The sequence below is a fragment of the Terrapene carolina genome, unplaced genomic scaffold, assembly GCF_002925995.2.
Source record: "Terrapene carolina triunguis isolate 2854851 unplaced genomic scaffold, T_m_triunguis-2.0 Scaffold96, whole genome shotgun sequence".
Classification (NCBI taxonomy): domain Eukaryota; kingdom Metazoa; phylum Chordata; order Testudines; family Emydidae; genus Terrapene; species Terrapene triunguis.
In genome coordinates this window covers 31,441,986-31,460,494 of record NW_020664447.1, presented here as the reverse complement: position 1 = coordinate 31,460,494, position 18,509 = coordinate 31,441,986, and the positions used below count along the sequence as shown (strand labels likewise).

General features: G+C 43.4%; 1 protein-coding gene across 1 annotated transcript in view; it reads left to right on the top strand.

Moving 5' to 3' along the window:
* SPI1 (Spi-1 proto-oncogene) overlaps positions 1 to 18,231 on the top strand; it is a 30,792-nt gene extending 12,561 nt beyond the window's left edge. Inside the window, exons 3-5 of the mRNA XM_024214501.3 lie at positions 8,747 to 8,934; positions 16,195 to 16,351; positions 17,417 to 18,231. Of these exons, the coding sequence (XP_024070269.1) occupies positions 8,747 to 8,934; positions 16,195 to 16,351; positions 17,417 to 17,733 (662 nt within the window). The 3' untranslated portion in view covers positions 17,734 to 18,231. The remainder of the gene's footprint in view (positions 1 to 8,746; positions 8,935 to 16,194; positions 16,352 to 17,416) is intronic.
* The last annotated feature ends 278 nt before the right edge of the window (positions 18,232 to 18,509 follow it).

Here is an 18,509-nt window from a genome sequence, read left to right as displayed (position 1 = left end):
AAAATGATAAACAAAAAAATAATATTTTTCAATTCACCTCATGTAAGTACTGTAGTGCAATCTCTTTGTTGTGAAAATGCAATTTACAACTGTAGATTTTTTTTTTGTTACATAACTGCACTCAAAAACAAAACAATGTAAAACTTCAGCGCCTACAAGTCCACTCAGGCCTACTTCCTGTTCAGCCAATCGCTAAGACAAACAAGTTTGTTTGCATTTACAGGAGATAATGCTGCCCTCTTCTTATTTACAATGTCACCAGAAAGTGAGAACAGGCATTTGCCACTTTTGTAGCCAGCACTGCAAGGTATTTACGTGCCAGATATGCTAAACATTCATATGCCCCTTCATGCTTCAGCCACCATTCCAGAGGACATGCTTCCATGATGATGACGCTCGTTAAAAAAATAATGCATTAATTAAATTTGTGACTCAACTCCTTAGGGAAGAATTGTTATGTCCCCTACTGTTTTAACTGCATTCTGCCATATATTTCATGTTATAGCTGTCTCGGATGATGACCCAGCACATGTTGTTCATTTTAAGGACACTTTCACTGCAGATTTGACAAAACACAAAGAAGGTACCAATGTAAGATTTCTAAAGCACTCGACCCAAGGTTTAAGAATCTGAAGTGCCTTCCAAAATCTGAGAGGGATGAGGTGTGGAGCATGCTTTCAGAAGTCTTAAAATAGCAACACTGCAGTGCGGAAACTACGGAACCCGAACCACCAAAAAAGAAAATCAACCTTCTGCTGGTGGCATCTGACTCAGATAATGAAAACGAGCATGCTTCGGTCCGCACTGCTTTGGATGGTTATCGAGAAGAACCCATCATCAGCATGGACGCATGTCCACTGGAATGGTGGTTGAAGCATGAAGGGACAAATGAATCTTTAGCGCATCTGGCATGTAAATATTTTGCAACACCGGCTACAACAGTGCCATCAGATCACCTGTTCTCACTTTCAGGTAACATTGTAAACAAGATGCAGGCAGCATTATCTCCTGCAAATGTAAACAAACTTGTTTGTCTGAGCGATTGGCTGAACAAGAAGTAGGACTGAGTGGACTTGCAGGTGCTAAAATTTTATATTGTTTTATTTTTGGATTCGGATTATTTTGTACATAATTCTACGTTTGTAAGTTCAACTTTCATGATAAAGAGATTGCATTACAGTATTTGTATTAGGTGAATTGAAAAATACTATTTCTTTTGTTTTTTTACAGTGCAAATACTTGTAATCAAAAATAAATGTAAATATAAAGTGAGCACTGTACACTTTCTATTCTGTGTTGTAATTTAAATCAATATATTTGAAAATGTAGAAAACATCCAAAAATATTTAAATAAATGGTATTCTATTATTAACAGTATGATTAATCGCACGATTAATCGTGATTAATATTTTTAATTGCTTGAGAGCCCTAATATATATATAAAAACATAACACATCTGTTAATGAAGAGGGGTCACTGTGTTTTACCCCTATCAAAAACAAATGAGCAAAAAAATAAAAATAAAAGAAATGAGGGAATATATAAAAATAAAATATCATGATTTGGGGGAGCTGACTCATGAGTTTTGAATGCTTGGCATTACTGAAATGATCAGATTTGTTAATTAGTAAAGTGAGAAGTAATGAGCTTATCTATAGTTATAGACAAGGCGGCATTTCTCTGGGAAGGGAATGATTCTGCAGAGAATCAGAAGTACATTTTGCAGAGGCTCTCAGTATTTTCCCTCATTTCCTTTATTTTTATTTTTTTGCTCATTTGGTTTTTGATAGAGGTAAAACATAGTGATCCCGCTTCATTAACAGATACTTTTCTATAGCCCAATTTCCATCCTCCTAGTTGTCTAGCTAGTATTCACCGAGCAAAGGCAAGAGAACATCAACTCCTCTGGGATGAAGGATGCTAGAGAGGTTCAGCTATGCTTTCTAATCCTGGACTAAAGCCATCATATCTGGTATGGATATCAAAGCCTTTAGATTAGGGCTGTCAAGCGATTAAACAAATTAATCACAATTAATTGCATTGTTAAACAACAATAGAATACCATTTATTTTAAATATTTTTGCATGTTTACTACATTTTCAAACATATTAATTTCAATTATAAAACGGAATACAAAGTGTACAGTGCTCACTTTATTTTTGATTACAAATATTTGCACTGTAAAAAAAATTTATTTTTCAATTCACCTCATAGAATTACTGTAATGCAATCTCTTTATCATGAAAGTTGAACTTACAAATGAAGAATTATGTACAAAAAAACTGCATTCAAAAATAAAATAATGTAAAATTTTAGAGCCTACAAGTCCACTCTGTCCTACATCTTGGTCAGCCAATCTCGCAGACAAACAAGGTTGATTACAATTTGCAGAAGATAATGCTGCCTGCTTCTTATTTACAATGTCACTTGAGAATAAGAACAGACGATCGCATGGCACTGTTGTAGCTGGCATTGGAAGATATTTATGTTCCAGATGCGGTAAAGATTCGTATGTCCCTTCATGCTTCAACCACCATTCCAGAGGACAAGCTTCCATGCTGATGGTGGGTTCTGCTTGATAATGATCCAAAGCAGTGCGGACTGACGCATGTTCATTTTCATCATCTGAGTCAGATGCCACCAGCAGAAGGTTAATTTTCTTTTTTGGTGGTTTGGGTTCTCTAGTTTCTGCATCAGTGTGTTGCTCTTTTAAGACTTCTAAAAGCATGCTCCACACTTCGTCCCTCTCAGATTTTGGACGGCACTTCAGATTCTTAAACCCTGAGTCAAGTGCTGTAGCTATTTTTAGAAACCTTCTTTGCGTTTTGTCAAAGCTGCTGTGAAAGTGTTCTTAAAACCGACATATGCTCGGTCATCATCCGAGCCTGCTATAACTTGAAATATATGCAGAATGCGGGTAAAACAGAGCAGGAGACATACAGTTCTCCCTCCAAGGAGTACAGTCACACATTTAATTGACGCATTATTTTTTTAACAAGCATCATCAGCATGGAAGCATGTCCTCTGGAATGGTGGCTGAAGCATGAAGGGGCATACAAATGTTTAGCATATCTGGCATGTAAATACCTTGCAACGCCAGCCATAGGCGCCGACTCCGTGGGTGCTCCAGGGCTGGAGCACCCACGGGGAAAAATTGGTGGGTGCTCAGCACCCACCGGCAGCTCCCCGCCCCCCCACCAGCTCACCTCCGCCTCCGCTCCGCCTCCTCCCCTGAGCCTACCATGTGCTCTCTTTTTCCCCCTCCCTCCCAACACTTGCGCCGTGAAACAGCTGTTTCGCGTGGCTGGGGGGGAGGAGGGGGAATGCGGCGCGCTCGGGGGAAGAGGCGGGGCCAAGGCAGGGATTTGGGGAAGGGGTCCAATAGGGGCAGGGAGGGGGCAGAATTGGGGCGGGGACTTTGGGGAAGGGATTGGAATGGGGGCGGGGCAGAGAAATGGTGGAGTCGGGGCGGGGCTGGGGGGCGTGAGCACCCACCGGCGCCGGGGAAAGTTGGTGCCTATGATGCCAGCTACAAAAAGTGCCATGGGAACACCTGTTTCCACTTTCAGGTGACGTAAAAAAGAAGCAGGCAGCAGTATCTCCCGTCAATGTAAACTAACTTGTTTGTCTTAGCGATTGACAGAATAAGAAGTAGGACTGAGTGGACTTGTAGGCTCTGGAGTTTTACACTGTTTTGTTTTCAAGTGCAGTTATGTAACCAAAAAAAAATCTGCATTAGTAAGTTACACTTTTACAATAAAGAGATTGCACTACAGTACATGTATGAGGTGAATTGAAAAATACTATTTTTAAATCATTTTTACAGTGCATATATTTGTAAAAAAATAATAATATAAAGTGAGCACTGTGCACTTTGTATTCTGTGTTGTAATTGAAATCAATATTGAAAATGTAGAAAAACATCCAAAAATATTTAATAAATTTCAACTGGTATTCTATTGGTATAAGTGCGATTAATCACAATTAATTTTGTGTGTTAATCGTGTGAGTTAACTGCAATTAATTGACAGCTCTACTGTAGAGCAATTATTGCATCCCAGCAGGCCAACATCCTCTATGTGTGTAAAGACAATGAGTTCAAGGCTCATCACTGTCCTTCCTTTAACCTTTCACTACATAAAAGACCAAAACAAACATGGTCTCCATGTCTCTACAACAGAGAATTTTCTCACATCCTCTTTCACTTCACATGACATTTTTCAGAATGACTCCAGAGTGCAGATACAGCTTGGCTTTTACTGACGCTGTCCTTGAGCCACAAAGTAGACACTTTCATTTCCTGAGTGTTTCTCCCCTTTCTTCTCCCCTCTCTCCACCTTTGTATCTTTCTGAACAGTAAGGAACAACTATACCTCATTACCAACTTCAAACCTACAAAGAACTTATAAAAGAAAAAGCTCCAACTCAAATTGATAATAGTAATATCTGGAGAAGTGGATATTTATAATTTCCCATCTTCTGGTGCGCAGTGCTGACACCTAATGTGGTGCAGCATACCTGAATGCTCTGACGGTAGGGATACTTGGAGACAGACATGGGGATTTATCTTTCAACATCACCAAAATATATTGGATTAAGAAAGTTTTGCTGAAGAGCAGAATTGATTGATAAATAATTCACTAAAAAGAAATAGGGACTGTCCTCCCTTCACAAGGGTTGTTGCATACATGGGAGCAGTATTATGCATGTGGGTACAGTATTGTGTTACGGTAATTTATGACATGCTGCAGGTTTGTTACCTATCTGTGGCATGTGGTCAGTGTGGTAACTCCCAAGATGGTGCATAATTATCATCATATCTGAATTGCAGCTACTTTCTTATAGTACTTCAGTAACATGTGTTGTGTTGTTGGCATCCTTTCGTCTCTGAGGAGACAGTGGGAATTGCAGCCTATGATGTAGATAGACGATTTGCAATGTCTCATGTGACTGAATAGTCCAATCCGAGATTTGCATGATCTTTGGCAGTTATTGCAAATTTACATATCTTGGTTGGGAGCTGCTTGCTTCCTAAGGGCTCTTTTCTCTTCAAGCTGTAGGAGCCAGCTCCAGTCATAGACTTTGATGCCCTGATGGAGACGATGGCACCACTTGTTACACAATTCAAATAAAAATGGAATTCATTGTTGAATAGGCCAGGTGACAGTGATTAGCAGGGGTGGGAATTAATAGCATTCTAAAAGTTAATCTAGCTGTCAAGAAGAGCCTTAACAAGGAAGTTCTAGAGGTAGCAGAGGCTTTGACAGGAGTTCCAACAAATGAAGAGACATCCTGAAATATAGAAGAAACAATTGTTATGAAAAATGGCTACAGAAGGATTCAAGGAAGCCTGCTGGGAAGCACGCACAATGTTCCTATTTAGGAATGAAGATTACAAAGGCTGCACATGTATGAAGCATAACTCGTTACCTCTTTGGTAGCCATGGTTACTGATGGTGGGAAGTTCCACAGATGAGGACTTGACACTGAGGACACCCAGAGTTTCATCCTGGGGTCAGTTACGGCATCCTTGCTAATCTTAGTTATTACATTGGGTTGCAGAGAGGTGGTCTTTGAAAAAAAGTCAGCCCCAGCCTACTGAGGGTTTTTTAAAGATTAACACTAGACCCCTCAAGCAGATCCAGAACAGGCTGAGGAGCCAGCGCAGAGCACGGTTATACTATGCTCTCATCAGTTAGTCACCCAAAAGGTGGACTGCTGCCTGTTGGATCAATTGGAACATCCGTGATCAATCCTAAGTAGAATGTGTTGTGACAATCTAGACTGGTGAAACTGGTGAATGGATCATTGTGACTAAGTCTGCATGTGAAAACAAAAGGCTCAATCTCCTAACTAGACAAATAATCCTCTGATATGATAGCCCAAATCCTCCTATTGGAACATTCCACCTTAGGTAACCTATGGACCCACACTCTCACACAGCCCGTCATACCCTGGACTGGATTCTGATGTTAGATTTTAACATTAAAAAAATGGCAAGAACCATCCTAATATCCTACTCAGACCACTTCCTCTTCCAGGTATAAATAAAACTCTCTCACATTGCAAGGCAAGAAACAACCACCCATGTTTCCCCTCTGAAAATGTGTAAACTGTTGGAACTTGCCAAATTCCAGACCTTGCTTACAGAAAAACGAAGAGCCCAAGGAGTAGAATTAGTGAGGCAATACAACTACTCCTTGACTACTGCTATAGACTCCCAAGCATCCCCTCCCTCACATATTGACATGAATGACCTGTGATAGAAAAAGTAGAAAGGAAGAAAACAAGTATGGGTGGCCAAAAATCATTTGATACAAACAGACCCAGAGAAATAATTTCTACAGACCTTTGCCACTGTCACAAAGGAGACAAAGGGTATGTTTACATTGCAATCACAGGGTGTGAGTGCAGCTGAAGTAGACATACCTGAGCTAGCTTTAATCTAGCTAGCTTGGGTCCTGGAGCACCGAAGCTGCGGCAGCGCATGCTTGCCCCTTGAGAAATTACACAGGGTTCCAGGTGGGCTTGTACAGCTTGTGCTGAAGCGTGTGCTGCCGAGGCTTCACTGCTCCCATACCCGAGCTAGCTCGGGTACATCTACTTGAGCTGCAATCACACTCTGATTGCAATGTAGTCATACCCCCACCCCCCCCCCCCCTTCTCCTCTGCCATAGCAGCACATGTTGGAGTGAACACATCATCCTGGGGTTCTAATCTCTGCACTGGCTCCCCAGTGAATGCAGAATCCAATTCAAAGTTAGTTTTCTGATTTTGAAAGCTGTCCATGGGATTGACCCTAGCTACTAGAGAGACTGCCTCTCCCACTGTGACCACGATCTCCTGTGACAGCTATGTTAGACTAGAACAATGAAACCATCAAACCATGGGAGAAGCTCATGACAGTAGGAGACAACTTTCACAGGAGCTGGGGCTAGACTAAGGAACTCACTCCTGAAAGAAAAGAATGAGCACAGACCTCACCACATTCAGAACTAAATACAAAACTCATCTTTTCCATTTAGCTTTATCTCAGTAAGTTCTTCATGCAGCTACACCCAGAAACAGACATGTTTACTCACATACACACGAACAAGCGACAATTCTAAACAACCCCCGTTCCCAAAACCCTATAAACTGATTAAGCTTCTCTCCCTTCTCAGTCTGAAGGAAAAGTGAGACTATTATTCTTATTTCTGCTTTTGATACTTGGAGAGTGCTCAGACACTTTGCTGATGGATGACATAAGTACCTAGATACAGTCACGTACAATGACATCACATCACAGAACAAGGACCAGTTGTCCCTCTCATTCTGACTTTAATGCAACTACACTTGGAACAGTTCTATCCACCACATATCAGAAAGATGTTGACAAATGGGAGGGAATTCTGAGAAGAGCAAAAGCATGATTAGGGGGCTGGAAATACTGATTTATACAGAAAGATTAAGAGAGCTAAGTATATACAGCTAGGCTAAGTGACAATTAAAAGTATGTTGAAAGGGCACATAATGGCAGTCTGCAAATATGCGAAGAGTGAGACAAATGATTTTAAATAGTACAAGGGGCTAGAACAAGGAGTAACGGGGTATAAGTAAGAAAGGGAAAATTCAGGGTGAATATCAGGAAGGGCTTTTTGACAATTAGACATATTAGATGGTGGAAAACTGTCAAGGGACATGGTGGAAACCCCATCAATTCAGAGAGTTAGTGCTAGATTTTAAAACCTGAGTACACCCAAATTTGTGCTTATAATTATTGACTGTGAGTGAAATGGAGCTTGCAAAGCCTCCAGCTGTCCCTTGGCAGATTCTAAATTCTGCATCACCAATACAAAATTCTGCAGCACACTGAAAATTTGGGGCAGCATAAACTGAACAATAATCCAAAATTGAGACCTGTGTTGACTTTAAGTTCAAGATAAATAATGCAAGAAATAGTGTACTGGTTGCCTTAATCTTTTTAATTAAAAAAAAAAAACAACCCCTTTTTGAATGTATCTGAATCTGTCACAGAAATTTCTAGTGTGCCACAGAATTTAGCACTGCCATGCTACAGAAATGAGGGGGGCTTGCCTCAGAATTTAGGCCCACTGTACAACAAAGTAAACAGGACTCACCAATAGCTCCTCTTCCCCATCTCATCTTGTAAGATTCTGTATATGCCTCTGTGTGTGTGTGGTATAGTGAGGCATGGTTCCATGCCGACTCTAGCAGTACACCATGTTCTTTCTGCAACATATAGATGTGATGGGGCCAAGTGGAAAATGGAAAAGATTATTTGTGGGGAGCAATCTGTAATTTTTTTTTCTCTCTCCTCCTCACCCCACAATGAGGAAGACTGTGATGACATTGAGAGGCAAGAAAAATTATTGGAACATACCAGCCCCTGGGTGAAATTAAAAAAATTTTACTTGGCCCTAAAAGAAACAACTTTACCTTTTGTCCACAGAGCAAAGGGTCAGCATTTACCATTTCTGCAACATATAATATATTCCCTTTGAAACCTATTAGGTGTCTGTCTGATGGTATCATTCTACTGAAAGTTGCCATAGGATGATTGGCCCCCATCAAGGCCATCTTGGAGATGAGGAGATGTTGTTCACAGGCAGGATGATCTATGTAGAGTGTTATTTAGGGGTCTGGTCACTACATGGGGAGAGGGGGAACAGGGAGTGAAAAGGTTTGATGAATGCTGCATGTTTCTTACCTCTATATTAACAGAGAATTGTTCCATTTCTTTTAGACCATTACTGGGAGTATCACCCACACCACATGCACAGTGAGTTTGAGAGCTTCGGGGACAACCAGTTTACAGAACTCCAGAGCGTACAGCCTCCTCAGCTGCAACAGCTCTATCGGCACATGGAGTTTGAGCAGATGCATGTCCTAGACTCGGGGATCCCAACCACACATATTGGCCTCAACCACCAGGTATGGTTGTCACCTTTTGCACAGAATATAGGATGACAGTAAAGAGCATGGAACAAGAGGCATCAGAGACTGAGCAGTGTTTTGCCAAAGGTGTTAGTGAAATGCAGGGTACAAGTTATGGATCTTGACATAAAACTCCCTAAGGAAAGGGTTAAACAGAAAGCCTAGCCTAGAGTCCCACAGAAGGGCTGGCTACAGCAACCACACTAAGGAGAAGTGTTGGTTAAGCACATTTGTCTGGATGGCGGCTCACAGGCTGTCTTTTCACTGCTAAAGGAAGTGTGATTTTTTAGAGCTGTGTAGAGAAAGGGTCATTCTGTTTCGTAGAGGATTTTGATATTTGGCTTCGTTCCAATTTGGAACATCAACATAAATCAAATATTTCAAATTTCTCCACAAATGAGAATGGAGCCCCAGCTCTGGGGTAGTATACTTGCCAGGTTGCCCTAGAGCTGCAAACCCTGAGGTCCCTGACTTGAATGCAGTCTACCTGGCAGGCTGTTCTGAAAGCCACAGATCCTGGAAGCCCTGGCTCCAAGGCAGTTCTACAGACATGGACACAATGGTGTCTTAGCTGAGGTTTTGCAGATGGAATTGCATGTAGGGCTGACCATAAATTATGAAACATGTTCTGGTGATTTTCAACACTCACCCATCCCTTGTAACACTTTAACAAACATTTAAAATTAAGGACCCACCCACTTCCTAATGCATTACATAACTGATGGAAGCCCCTTAGCTATTTATGCCATTAATGCTCAGAGTAAATAGGACTTGTGTATGTATATTGTTTTAATTAAACAGCCTAGGAGAAAATACCCTGCGTCTATGTGGCTAATTTTTCTTCCAACAGGAAACTCATCCACTGCAAAGCCTCAAAATCTACCACACAGCAAACACAACAATAGTATGTGAAATGTAGACTATAGGGTGCAGATGCAAACAAACAGAATCAGGTACTGACAAAAAGACAGGGAAAAAGAATGTGTGGGACACCACTCTGCGAGGAGCTTCAAGCCGTTCCAGTTCCAGCATTTAGACAAGCTGCTGAAATGCAGTGACTGACCATTATGTCCATCTGAAGGCTGAGAATGAGCATTGACCCCACTTTGTTTCCTTGTAAACATCACAGAATGGCGGCAGAGAAGGAGATTTTGCCCATCCCGCTGCTTTGTTCCACTCACCTATCCGCGCCTTGTCTGGCATTTCAGTACAGAGGTGATAGGGCTAATTCCGTCCATGGAAGCCAAAACAGGGAAAGAACGGGTTACAGAATAGACAAATTAGATCTATTAAGGATGATAGGGCCTGATGAAAATCATCCTATGGTACTTAGGGAACTAGCTGAAGCAATCTCAGAACCCTTTGCAATTATCTTTGAGAACTCATGGAGGATGTGTGAGGTCCAAGAAGACCTGAGAAGGGTAAACACAGTACCTATCTTTAAAAAGGGGAACAAAGAAAACCCAGAGAATTATAGACCAGGCAGCCTAACTTCGATATCCAGAAAGATATTGGAAAAAATTAACAAACAATCAATATGTAAGCACTTAGAGTAGCGGTTCTCAAACTGTGTGGGCAGGGACCCCAAAGTGGGTTGGGACCCCATTTTAATGTGGTAGCCAGGGCTGGGTTAGATTTGCCAAAGTCTGAGCCCCATCACACAGAGCTGAAGTCGAGGCCAGAGGGCTTCAGCCTTGGGCGGCGGAGCTCAGGTTACAGGCCCCCTACCTGGGCTGAAGCCCAGGGACTTCGGCTTTAACCCCTTCCCCCAGGGTAGTGGGGCTTGGGCTTCCCCCGGGGCAGCGGGGCTTGGGCAGGCTCAGGATTCAGTCCCCCCTACTGGGGTCATGTAGTAATTTTTGTTCTGAGAAGGGGGTTGCGGTGCTACGAAGTTTGAGAGCACCTGACTCAGACTTGGTCTACACTTACCCCCCAAGTCGAAGTAAGGTACGCAAATTCAGCTACGTGAATAACGTAGCTGAATTCGACATACCTTACTTCGAACTTACCGCGGTTCAGACGCGGTCCACACGCGGCAGGCAGGCTCCCCGTCGACTCCGCGGTACTCCTCTCGTTGAGCTGGAGTACCGCAGTCGACGGCGAGCACTTCCTGGTTTGATTTATTGCGTCCAGACCAGACGCGATAAATCGAACCCGGAACTTCGATTGCCAGCCGTCGAACTACCCGGTAAGTGTAGACTAGCCCTTAGAGGATAATAGGGTTATAAGGAATAGCCAGCATGGATGTTAAGAACGAATCATGCCAAATCAACCTAATTGCTTTCTTTAACAGGGTTACTGGCTTAGTGGATAGGAAGGAAGCAATAGATGTGATATCTTCATTTTAGCAAGGCTTTTAACACAGCCCCACATGACATTCACATAAGCAAACTACGGGAATGTGGTCTAGGTGAAATTATTATAAAGTGGATGCAGAACTGGTTGAAAAACTGAACTCAAAGAGTAGTTATTAATGGTTCGCTGTCAAACTGGGAGCACATATCTAGTGCGGTCTTGAAGGGGTCAGGCTTAGGACTGGCACTATTCAATAATTTCATTAATGACTTGGATACTGGAGTAGAGAGCATACTTATAAAATCTTCAGACATCAAGCTGGGAGGGGTTGCAGACACTTTAGAGGCAAGGATTAAATTTCAAAACGACCTTGATAGTTTAGAGAATTGGTATGAAATCAACAAGATGAAATTCAGTAAAGACAAATGCAAAGTACTACACTTAGGAAGGAAAAAAAATCAAATGCACAAGATGGGCAATAATTGGTGAGGCGGTAGTAATTGGGGGGGGGGGGGGGGGTAACTCCGGGGGTTGGGGATTGGGCTGCCAAACCCAGGGGTGTGAGTTTGAGCCTTGAGGGGGCCTTTTAGGGAGCGGGGGGGAAGGAAACTGTCAGGGATAGTACTTGGTCCTGCTAGTGAAGGCAGGGAAATGGACTTGATGACTTTTCAAGGTCCCTTCCAGTTCTATGAGATAGGTATATCTCCATATTTATTTAGTACTGCTGAAAAGAGTCTGGGGGTTATGGTAGATCACAAATTGAATGTGAGTCAGCAAGGCGATGCAGTTGTGAAAAAGGCTAATATAATTCTGGGGTATAATAATGAGTGTCATATGTAAGACAGGGGAGGTAACTGTCCTGCTGTACTCGGCACTGGTAAAGCCTCAGCTGGAGAACTGTGTCTAGTTCTGGGATCCACACTTTAGGAAAGCTATGGATAAATTGGAGAGTCCAGAGGTGACCAACAAAAATGATAAAAGGTTTAGAAAGCCTGACATATAAGGGGAGGTTAAAAAACAACAATAACCACTGGGCATGTTTAGTCTTGAGAAAAACAGACTGAGCTGGGACCTGTCTTCCTGATATGTTAAGGACTGTTATAAAGAGGATGGTGGTCAACATGTCCACTGATGGTAGAACAAGAAGTAATGGGCTTAATCTACAGCAAGGGAGATTTAGGTTACATATTCGGAAAAAAATTTCTAAGTACCAAGGTAGTTAAGTTCTGGAATAGACTGCCCAAGGGAGGTTGTGGAATCCCCATCACTGGAGGTTTTTAAGAACTAGTTGGACAAACACCTGTCAGGGATGGTCTAGGTTTACTTGGTCCTGCCTCAGCACAAGGAGATGGACTTGATGACTTCTCAAGGTCCCTTCCAGCGTTACATTTCTATGTTCTCCTCAAAGAGTAATCTGGAATGCAGCTGTAACCTACTGGTGAATGTGGTTTACAGAGCTCCTTCTGTGAAGAGGCTATGAGTGTTACAATTCCCAGTTAGGGAGCTTTATGTCACAGAGTGGGGGGAAGTCAGGGCCCTGCACCCCTCTTCCTGCGATTCACCGTGACTCTCAGCCAGCCAGTAAAACAGAAGGTTTATTAGATGACAGGAACACAGTCCCAAGCAGAGCATGTAGGTATAACCAGGACCCCTCAGTCAAGTCCTTCTGGGGGGGGTTAGGGAGCTTAGACCCCAGCTTTGGGGTTCCCTGCATTTCACCATCCAGCCCAAAACTGAAAACCAAACCCCCTCTAGCCATCTCTCTCCCCCTTCCCCCAGCTCCTCCCCTCCCTTTGTCCAGTTTCCCCGGGCAAAGGTGTCACCTGGCACCACCCCTCTCCTGGCTCAGGTTACAAGCTCAGATAACTCTCAAGTAAAATCATCCCCTGCTATCCCATCCCCAATGCGGACTGTCCCAGTAAAACTAGACGACAATCCCAGGTCAATCCCCCCCGCTCCCTACTGCGTCACACTTTAGCTCAAGCTATAGCAGCTCATGCATTTAGTGCTGAGCGCTGTGGTTTAATCCCCCTAAGTGTTGGCGCAGATGGCGGTCATCATACAACTACTGTTACAAGGCATTTTCAAGGAAACAGAAGCAGGAGGCCAACTTTCATCCTCATGCTGAATGTGCTAGTCACATGAGTCATGTGAGATCAAAGCAGTAGTTTGTTATTGAGGGAGGGACATACAAGAAGTTAGCTACCAAAAAAAATTGGAACAGTCCCATTATTTTGTTAGACCAAATCTGAGTTCCAGATTGTCCTTGGACAGGTCTTCTTAAGAAAGTTTACTTAGCTTGCCCATAACAGCTCTCAGCAGACAACACTGTAATGAAAAGGAAAGGCTGTGTGGAAGAAGAAGGAAAGAAGAAGAGTGGACAGAGGAAAAACAAATAAAGAGCAGGAATACTTAGGTAGTAGCAGATTGTGGAAAGTAGCCAGCAGTTTCTAAGACCTCCCCTCTCCACGATTGCATTAATCATCTGCCTCTGCAAGCACCCCAACAGGAAAAGTGACTCATTGTGTAATATTTTCAGGATATCGTACATATCACATATTCTGAATTTCACACAGCGGTACAATATGTGTTACCAAAAATATAGCAGATATGGAAAGTATATATAGTATGGGAGAAACTCATTCTGCCTCCTGAGGCACTATCCACATCTTATCCCTTCCCCTTTCTCGAGGCATCATTCATCCTTCCTCTCCCACAGCACCATTCCATGCTCTTTTCCCCCACCTCCAGGGGCATTGTTTAGCTTTGTCCTCTTTCCCCATTTTGGTACCACACTCACCACCTCTCCCTTCTCCCTCCAGGGGTACCATTCCCCATTTCTCTCCCATCTACTTATTTCCCACCCCCACCCCTCCCTTCCTTCTCATCCCTGAAGTTGCAGTTTGTTCAACTGTAAAACACTTAAGGTGACTCTGTGGTGAGGTTTGGAGTTTCACTCTGGGGCATCTGACAGGAAACTTACACACACTCTTACCCAATCACGGCCCTTCCTGCCATGCTCGCCTCCAGCCAATCTGCCAACTCACTAACCGCCAGCCACTGCACTCTTCAACCAATCCACTTGCACACTCCTTATTGGGACATTTCAGGATGGTTTGAGACTCATCAGAAAAGTACCAGTCATTCAGTGTTTGACCCCAGACTGGGCACTGTGAGTCACAAACAGACCATGCACTCCCCCCCCACCTATCACCTAACCCTGCGCTGAGGGAGTCATACACCTTTCTCCCACACAGTGCTGGAGGGAAGGGAGGGTAGTTCAAGAGTCCTTCAGTCTCCTGGGTTATCAGTTTAGCACATTTCACCAGCATCATATTAGATGTGGTGTTTTGGGGGGAGTGGAAGAAGTGACCTCCTTACTCCTCTACCTCCTGCACTATTTGGACCCACACAGCCATGTCCCTCCATTGGTGGCAGAGGAGAGGTTTCCTTATTGTTAACCTCTTGCATGGTCTCTGTACCTTGCCTGCCTGACTTCCATGCGATTCACAGGAGGATGAAATATACCTCATGGTCTCACTATCACAAAAGCGTGAGGAGACAGTGCCCATATTTTCTCCTGCACAGAGCTCTGTTTGGCACAAGGGGTGGGGGTGGCAATCAAAGAGCAGCTCTCGCATTCCCAAGATCCATCTGCTCCAGCCCTGATGTAAAGGTCTGCACTAGCTCATGCCAAGGGATCACATGTCAGTTAAGTATTGGCAGAGCAGAAGTACACTCCACCCTGTCATTGACATACCTCTAACACCAGGCATTTAGCATAGGAACTGGCTACACCAGCTCTACACCAGGTGAGAGGTCTACATTGAGGAATTCTCAGATGGCCAGTTAGGGTCTGATTCCAGCCATTTAACATCACCTAAGTGGTGCAAAATCTGACCCAGTATGGTACATCCCCCACCTTAGTGTTGAGTATCCTCCCTCCTCAAAGCAGGTGAGGAGCAGAGAGAGCTGTCCCCAGTCCAGGTGGGATATGCTCCTGCAATGTTAGAACCTTCTCACAGTGCCCAATCTCTTCAGCAATAAGAAAGGCAAAAGAGTAATGGATATATACCAGATAGACAAGAGGAAGATACAGTAAACAGCAGCCAGTTTTAAAATGGCTACTTTGTGGCTACAAGTATTTAGAATTGCCAAATTTAAAGGGGCTGCCCCAGAAAGTCTTACTTAGAAAAAGATCCTATAAGAGGGTGGCCCTGGACTGGGGAAAGTTAACAAGGACCAGGAAATCACCAAGGAATGTGCTGCTTCTGTATTTCCCCACTATATCACAGGCACCATGGGGTTTTTCCCCCACATTTAAAGGTGATTGTTGTGAATCCTCCCCAGAAGGTCTATCTGGAGAAAGCTCATCCCAGCAAATCCCACCCACAGGAATAATCTGTCACCCAAAGACATCTGTTAAATGAATATACTGTCTCCACATTAGAAAAGTGGTGGAGTCTCATCCTGTCAGAAAAATAGACACTTTGCATGACTATTGCCACATCCCTCTAAGAATCTCTTTTACAAGCAATACATCCACCACCACACCCCTAGCAGGCAGGAAGATACCACAGTGATGGGCATGTATACCTGATTAGAGAAAATTATCTCCCTTGTACAGGTGAGGAAACCGAGGCACAAAGAGGTGCTGTGATTGTGCAGGGCCTAAACTAGAACTCACTTCTGTCTTCCACTGCTTCATCCTCCCCCTCTTAAATGGCCCAAGACTGCTAAGGACAGTTTTTGTTCAACTTGATTGCTCCTCTGAATAGGTTTAAACCACACAGTATTTAAGTGACAGCAATTAAATCTCTACTTATGATCTTAAATAATCTCATGCACCTATCACTCTCTCCCTCCCTTTCTGTTAATCTCCCCTCACACCTACCCTTTTCCTTTTTTGCCCCCTGCTCTGTCACTTTCTCCTCCCCACACCATTCTTCCCCTCTTCTACAGGTCTCCTATTTGCCTCGGATGTGCGTACAGTATTCCTCTCCACATCAGCCCAGCTCTGATGAGGAGGATATGGAGAGGCAGAGCCCCCCTTTGGAGGTATCAGATGGGGAGACTGATGGTGTTGACCCACGTCCTGGAATTATACATGGAGAGCCAGGTCAGTAAACCCAGAGAGGCTGCATTGAGCCACAAGTGTGCAGACTGTGTTGGTATGATGTTGACAGATGGTATGAAAGAATTAACTGTGTTTGCCCCTTCACCCAACCCCTAGAAGCTTCAGTTTCCTCTGGCTCCTCACCCACTTTCTTATCTTCTGAAATCTTCATGGCTACATCCCCATCTCTCTCTCTCTGATCTTATCTCTCCTTGTATACCTATCTTTTCTGGTCTGCTGATTCTGGCCTCATTTCAGTCACCCCTTGGTCTTTTCCTCTGCCAGAAGTTGATCTGCTGCCTCTGCTTTCTGGAACAGTTGACCTGCCTCCACCCCTCTGACTCCCCATCCCTTTCTAAAAAGCACTTAGAACCCATCCCTTATATGCAGTCTATAAACAGAATGTGTTGGCTAGTTACCCACACTTGATTGCTACCACCAGCCCTTCACACCTCTCACAGGGCTTGATCCTAACCTCACTGAAATTAATGGGAGTCTTTCCACTGACTTTAGTGAACTTTGGATCAGGGCCCTAGGCCCCTGGCCCTACCTATTCTAACTTCTTATTGCTGTAATAAATACCTAACATTAATATAGAGCTTTATACGTTGAAAGTAGTGCCCTGGTTTTAATCCTCACAACAACTCTGGAAAGTAGATATTATCCCCATTTTATAGATGGGAAAACTGAGGCAGTGAGCTTAAGGGTCTGGTTTTCAGAAGTGCTGAGCACTTACAGCTTCACTTGAAGTTGATAGGAACTTCAACACCTCTGAAAAAAAATCAGACACTAACTCACTTGAGTTACCCAAAACCACAGAACAAACCAGTGTCAGGGCAGGGGCTAGATCTCAGGAGTTACTAGCTCGTATACCTGTGCTCAGTGCACTAGGCCACACTACATCCCGGCATCATCTATCTCTATAACTGCTGTACATTGAAGAATTTCTTCAAATAGCATGTTAGCAAAAACAACAGTATGAACTGTGCAAGTTTCCCCATTCCATGCTACACACTTGAAGCCATGAAGCTGTTTCACCACTGCCTTCTCTCTCTGACCCTCACACAGGCAGCAAGAAGAAAATCCGTCTGTATCAGTTCCTTCTGGACCTTCTTCGAAGTGGAGAGATGAAGGACAGCATCTGGTGGGTGGACAAGGAAAAAGGCACTTTTCAGTTCTCCTCCAAACACAAAGAAGCACTGGCACACCGCTGGGGCATCCAGAAGGGCAACCGCAAGAAAATGACCTACCAGAAGATGGCACGAGCACTGAGAAACTACGGCAAGACGGGGGAAGTCAAGAAGGTCAAGAAGAAGCTGACCTACCAGTTTAGTGGAGAGGTAATGGGAAGGGGAAGCACTGATAGGAAGCATTATCCTCACTGAGCACAGGCCTTGGGACCCTGAGCAAACCAAAAAATGAAGACCTCCTGGCTGGATATTAGCAGAGGAGACGGACGCATCTTTCTCTTTGCTTCACGTGCCCACTTCTCTACCTTGTCAGGGCTTTTAACGTCCGATGTTTCTGGTACGAATTCCCTTCTTCAGCACTTGAGAATCCTACAGATAAGAGAATTCTGCTTCCATCCAACAAGCTGGACAGAGTTGGGAAATTTTAAAAGTGTATAAATATATTATTGTCAGAAAATATTTGTTTGATTGTGTTGTAATTAATGGATACAGTTGATGAAGTTTTGCCCTTCAAAGGCAGTGCTGTGTCATCTTCAGTGACACTGCATTAGCTTACAGCTTTTAAACTAGCATTAATACAGGCTCTGCCGCAGCTCTCAACAGCTAGAGAGAAGTTTGCAGATCTTGGAAAGATACCTGTTCTGTTTAAATAGTAATAACATGTATATATTTAATAAAATTTGATATAATGAAGTCTTGGTGTTTGCATGACGGATGGCTGCTTCACAAACTAGTCTCACTTGCATTTACACAGTATCAACTCAAGTATGGTAACTGGGTATAGTGCAGAATATGCTCCTGGACTTTATCAACATTTCATGTCTCCATGGGCTTCTTATTTCCCTGGAAATGTTAGAAGCATTCTCAGACTATGAAACAAAAGTGAGTAGGGATCACAGTATAGGAGGCTGTAGAATCCTAAAAGTCACTAGGAACCTGAAAAATGCACACACTAGTCTCAAGTCACCACT